The 5288-nt window shown below is 43.3% G+C and overlaps 1 protein-coding gene across 1 annotated transcript; it reads left to right on the plus strand.

The window, feature by feature from the left end:
* Nucleotides 1-1158: 1158 nt before the first annotated feature.
* LOC115775857 (uncharacterized) lies at nt 1159-4794 on the plus strand. Its single transcript, XM_030723377.1, has 6 exons — nt 1159-1294; nt 3353-3394; nt 3534-3809; nt 3898-4140; nt 4229-4438; nt 4532-4794. Exons 1-6 carry the CDS (start codon nt 1264-1266, stop codon nt 4621-4623), a joined length of 894 nt encoding a protein of 297 aa, XP_030579237.1. The 5' UTR covers nt 1159-1263; the 3' UTR covers nt 4624-4794.
* The last annotated feature ends 494 nt before the right edge of the window (nt 4795-5288 follow it).

The following is a 5288-nucleotide window of genomic DNA, read 5'->3' on the forward strand; positions in this document are numbered from 1 at the left end:
ACCCGAGTAACTGGATAAGAAATACTTTTTTCGTATTAACAGTTCATCTGCATATTTTAACTTCCGTACTGCAGTTTTTCCCTGTGTGAAACAAACAGGGTGGATGAAGCAGCTACAAAGTTCTCTTTTCTTCACTTACTGATCAGGTGGTTGATGAAGGACCTCCAGCTGTTTTAAAGTAAAGGTTTAATGGAGGTTACAGAGGGAAAAGCTTCATTTGGACGCTAGAAAAACATTTCTTTCCGCTCCATCTGAGCTCACCGGCTCCACCTCTTTCCGCTTGTGCAAACAGACTGCAGGTAAATCAGCTGAACTGCTGCTGTTGTGTTATCAAAAACTGGTGGCTGCGTGAGCGTAATCTTGTAATGCTTTATATTCACAAGCATTCTCCTAAATACGTTTCTACTGCAGGCCTATATTTAGTCATTAATCAGGGATTAAACTATCAAAAATATTTTTACGGGGAAGGAGTCCTTCTGGTTCCGGACGGTCACCAGTGCTAATAGCGGCATTCGCTAGCAGTATGTCCGGAAGCTGAAGAGAGCGGTGGAGGCGGAAAAAAAACATGTCAGCGATGATCCACTCAGCGTCAAAGGGAATCCGTCACAGCGACGGAGAACTTTATAGAATCTGAGGAGGGCTTTTTCTAACTCTTGATCCACTCCAGTCCAGTAGGTGGTGGTAATGCAGCTCTAAGCTGGTTTCGTCAATCACAAGCCCACAAGAAGAAGAAGAACTGTAATGCAGCTATCGTGGGCAGAACACTATTTAATGGATCAGATTGCATTTTTTATTCCTTTCCGATATCCGATCCAGTAATTTAGGCCAGAATCGGACCAATACCGACACTGAATATTTAATCGGTGCATCCCTAGTTTAAAATGCTGTCAGTATGTTTCATGATGGTCTCAGTGAGACCACCAGTCTCTGACCGCAGAGTGAAATAATGTCTCACTTTGACAAATATTTCTCTGCCAGGAGGAAACTACTTGTTAGTGACTGTGATGCAGGATTATGGCCAACAAAGATAATATCTGCTGATGTTAGCAGTAGTCTAACATCAGCAGCAGTGTTTGTTATATGTGCAACATTTTTCCTTTCTACATCAACAACTTAGGTCTGACCTCAAGCTCACTTAAATAAGTACTGAGAGTGAGAGTGAGCCAGCAGCCGGGGTCATGCTGAATATGTGAACAGGGAAGTGATGAAGCTGAAGACGTCACTCTGCTGCTCAGACTTCAGACATTCAGCCGGCATCCAGACATGAAGACTGCACCCGTCTCTCTGCTCCTCGGTGAGTCAAACACTTATTAATGTCTTCATTTATTTCAGTTCTATTCAATTTTATTTAGATAGCACCAAATTACAGCAAACAGTCGACTCAAGGGACTTTATGTTGTAGGTAAAAACCCTACAATAATACAGAGACAACAGTCAAAAGGACCCCCTATGAGCAGCACTTGGTGACAGTGGGAAGGAAAAACTCCCTTTTTAACAGGAAGAAACCTCCAGCAGAACCAGGCAGAACGGATAGATGTAGTGTTAGAAAATACTTCCACAGGCCGGTCTTTAACGTGTGGTGGATAAATATGACCATAATAAAAAGTGTGATATTTTCTAAGAAGAATAATAAACATCAGTCTGCTGTGTACTCATATACAGCCCTATCAGCAGCATCCTTCCAACATCGCCACAGCATGAAAAACATCCTCTCTGATCACCATGGTAACATTTAAACACGCCTTCAAAATAAGAGACACAATCACAGTAGAAATCCCCTCAGTCAGATTCTAATGTTCCATAGCATTTCATCCGACAGATTGGGCTCTAATATTGAATTTCGCTGCAATTTCTTCATCTCTGGATTTGCTTCTGCAAATTGTATAATCTCATATTTTTGCTCGTAAGTGTGAGTTTGTATCTTCTTCCTGCTGCCATGATTGTGTCCTGTGAAATGTACTGATATAAACACTAAAGCGTCTCCAGGCCTTGTTAGTGTGTGCAGTTGTGCATGAATGAGCTGATGCATGGAAGTGGGCGGAGCTGAGGAGGGCTTTTAATTGGAAATGTATTAAAATGGGAGCAGATTTTTCATCCGAGGTAGGTGAAAATCTGACTGATTTAGGTGATGATTTTATTGGAATTAACGTCAGGAAAAATCTGGACCTGCAGAAGACGTCTGACTAGAGCGAAAATCTGATCTGTGCGAGTTTGATTTAGTTGATTTTTAATGTATAAAGAGCATGAAAAATACAACTCACCATAACGCTGAATCAGTGTGAGCCCTCAGCTTGTTGTGCTCATCATCCTGGGGAGTCGGCTGGGTTCAGCACACACCGATGCAAGCTTTGATTTCACAGGAGAAACTGAGCCCTCAATCAGATGAAGCTTTTCCGCAAATCCCTCTTTATACTGGCGGAGGTTGCTGAAACACTCGTCCTTGAAGTGCTTCCCACAAACACAGAGGATTTTCCCCACTGATGCAGGTACATTTCACAGAGAGTGTCCCCCTGTTCACCGGAGGAGCTCCAGGGGAGAGCTGTGATGAATTTTAACACCCAACAACCGAACACTTTGACTTACCTATGTGCAACTTCAGCATAACTGAACTGGACTACAAAATCCCTGTGAGATAAAAAAAAAAAAAAGTGGTGGATTTGTTAGCCGGACGTCCATGTGTTTTTTTGCAGTTCCACAGCAAATACTGTGATTTAACACACGAGAAACTGTTACTGTGAACAGAGAAAACTGAACATTATGACCCAAAAAAGATTATAAAGATATCTACGCAGCACCGGGACAGAATGCATTTAAATTTCCTGCACTGTTACACCCTGAAAGTACACATCAAAATGTATTTAAGGGCTAAAAAAGTGGATTTTGCATGATATATTTCCTTTAATGGCTCCCAGTAAAGTCTCACATTGTGTACAAGATCCTTCTCCTCACTTATAACTCCCTCAGTGCTTTAGCCCCTCAGTATTTGTGTGACCTCTTGCACCCATACAAACAGCCTCAGGCCCTTCGGTCCTCAGTCATGGGTCGTTTCTCTGTCCACCAACCTCCATACCTTTGGGGACAGAACCACTGGGACTGTCTCACTTCTCAGCTTTGCAATACCCCATCACTGGACACTGAAGAAAGTGTTGAAACATCACCTGTTCAAAAAGGCCTTCAATTCCTAGTTTCCTTGTTTTTGTCCAGCGTCCTTGGGTTTATTGAAAGGTGATATATAAATCTAAGTTATTATTGTTTAATTCTGGAACACATACAACTAGAAACAGCATTTTTCTGAACCTTAACAAAGCTTTTACTGCCATTTTGTATCTTCTCACCTGTCCTCCTGTTGCAGGTGTGTGTGTGCTGTGGTTCTCTGCACTGACTGTTGCTGCAGGTGAGTTGATGGAAGTGAATCCTTATCAGATCAGAATATTCTGTAGGTTTTATCTTTATTCTTTAAAATAATAAAACTATCTTGTTAGTGTGGATGGCTACATGTGTTGCCTTTATATCTTCCTCTGTCTGTCCTCCAGTGTCTCTGCATGTCAGTCCAAACTTTCAGCAGTTCTTCAGTGGACCTTCTGCAGTGTTTCTGAGCTGTGTTGATGATAATGGTGATGGACAGACAGTTGATGGATGGACGGTGAGGAGGACCAGAGGAGGTCTTACTGAGGCCTGTGGAGCAGCTGCAGACTTTACGATGAATGACAGTTTGTGCGTTCTGGATCGTAACTCCTCCTACAGCGGAACCTTCTGGTGTGAAAGCTCCTCTGGACAGAAGAGCGACGAAGTCCCCATCAGTGTGTCCAGTACAGAAAGTGAGATGTTCCCAGCTGTGTCTGTGTCTCTGTGTGAGTCTGCTCTGTCTCAAACATCACTTTGTTTGTCTGCTTTTAGAAAAAGGTGTGATCCTGGAGATCCCCGCTCTTCCTGTAAGACCAGGAAGTGATGTCACTCTGCAATGCAAGAAGAAGAATGGTGAACCAGTTCCATCGTATATTTTCATGAATGGACGTCTTCTTGGAGCTGGATCTCGATCAGAGCACGTCATCAGAAGAAGCCAGCAGTCTGACGAAGGTCTCTACTGGTGTGCTACTGATACCTTTGGAGAATCTCCTCAGAGCTTTCTGAGGGTCAGAGGTCAGGACACTGACATCACTTCCTGTTTAAAGATATCAGCTGACCTGCTGAGCTGACTCATGAACCTGTTTCATCATCTCTCCTGCAGGTCCTCCCATAACTTCTCTCAAAGCGTCTGTCCATCCAGTTTCTGGGACCATTCCTTCTCTGTCCACTCTTCCTCCTCCAACAAACTCTTCCTCCCCTCCTCCTCCTCCCTCAGTGCCTCTGATCAGAGTCTTCTGCCACCTGTTGGTCTTCTGTCTGTACTGCGTCTGCACCATCCTGCTGCTGTCCATGTGCTGCAGCAGGAGCTCAGGTACAAACTCAGGTACAAACTCAGGTACAAACTCAGGAGGAAACAGTTTGTTCGCTTCAACATTCGACGCTGATTCCTCAACTCTGCCCACAGGTAGCAAATATGCTGTTTCCACAGAGATGCCCTTGCATAATGAGGAGTATGATGACATCGTTGCTGACATCACCACTGAGTACATCTTTTGAGCTGGTGGATCCTCTGAGTGATTTAAATGTGTCCAAACCTGTAAACTCAACAGGCATCACTCTGATCTTTGAGTTTCTCAGTCAGAAGCTGATCTGTTCACTGATCGATCAATAAGCTGTCAAATTCATTTCTGAAGTAGTGAGTTAATAGATGGAAGTGTAGAAACATGAATCGGACCCCTTTATGTTCACACCTGAGAGTTTCTGTGACATCGTTCTGCTTTAACTGCTTCCAGCAACAATAAAAGATTCAAACATCACAAATTTGTGAAATGAAAAGTGTGACAGAGCCGAGCTGCTCGGGGCTGAAGGAGGAGCATCATCAGGAAGCTGCAGCTGCATCACCCAAACATACTGAAACAACAGCAGGGAAACAGCCTCAAACCAAACCAGGGAAGACGACACAGAGCAGAACTGATCTCAGCACCCAGATGCTCACTTCTGTTTAAAATCCTATGAAAACAGCTCAGTCATTCCTGAAGACATGACTTCTCCTTTTCATATCCCTATCTGTACTATAAATTTATAAGCAAACATGCTGAGAGGAGTCTGAGGGGAAAGTTCAGCCATCTCCAGCAGTGGTTTTATTCTCCTGATGAGCAGAAAGAGGATGTGAAACTTTTAAAGTTTCAATGCAGTTAAGTCATGAATTTAGAGAAAGTTAA

The sequence above is a fragment of the Archocentrus centrarchus genome, unplaced genomic scaffold (genome assembly GCF_007364275.1).
Source record: "Archocentrus centrarchus isolate MPI-CPG fArcCen1 unplaced genomic scaffold, fArcCen1 scaffold_24_ctg1_1, whole genome shotgun sequence".
Classification (NCBI taxonomy): Eukaryota; Metazoa; Chordata; class Actinopteri; order Cichliformes; family Cichlidae; genus Archocentrus; species Archocentrus centrarchus.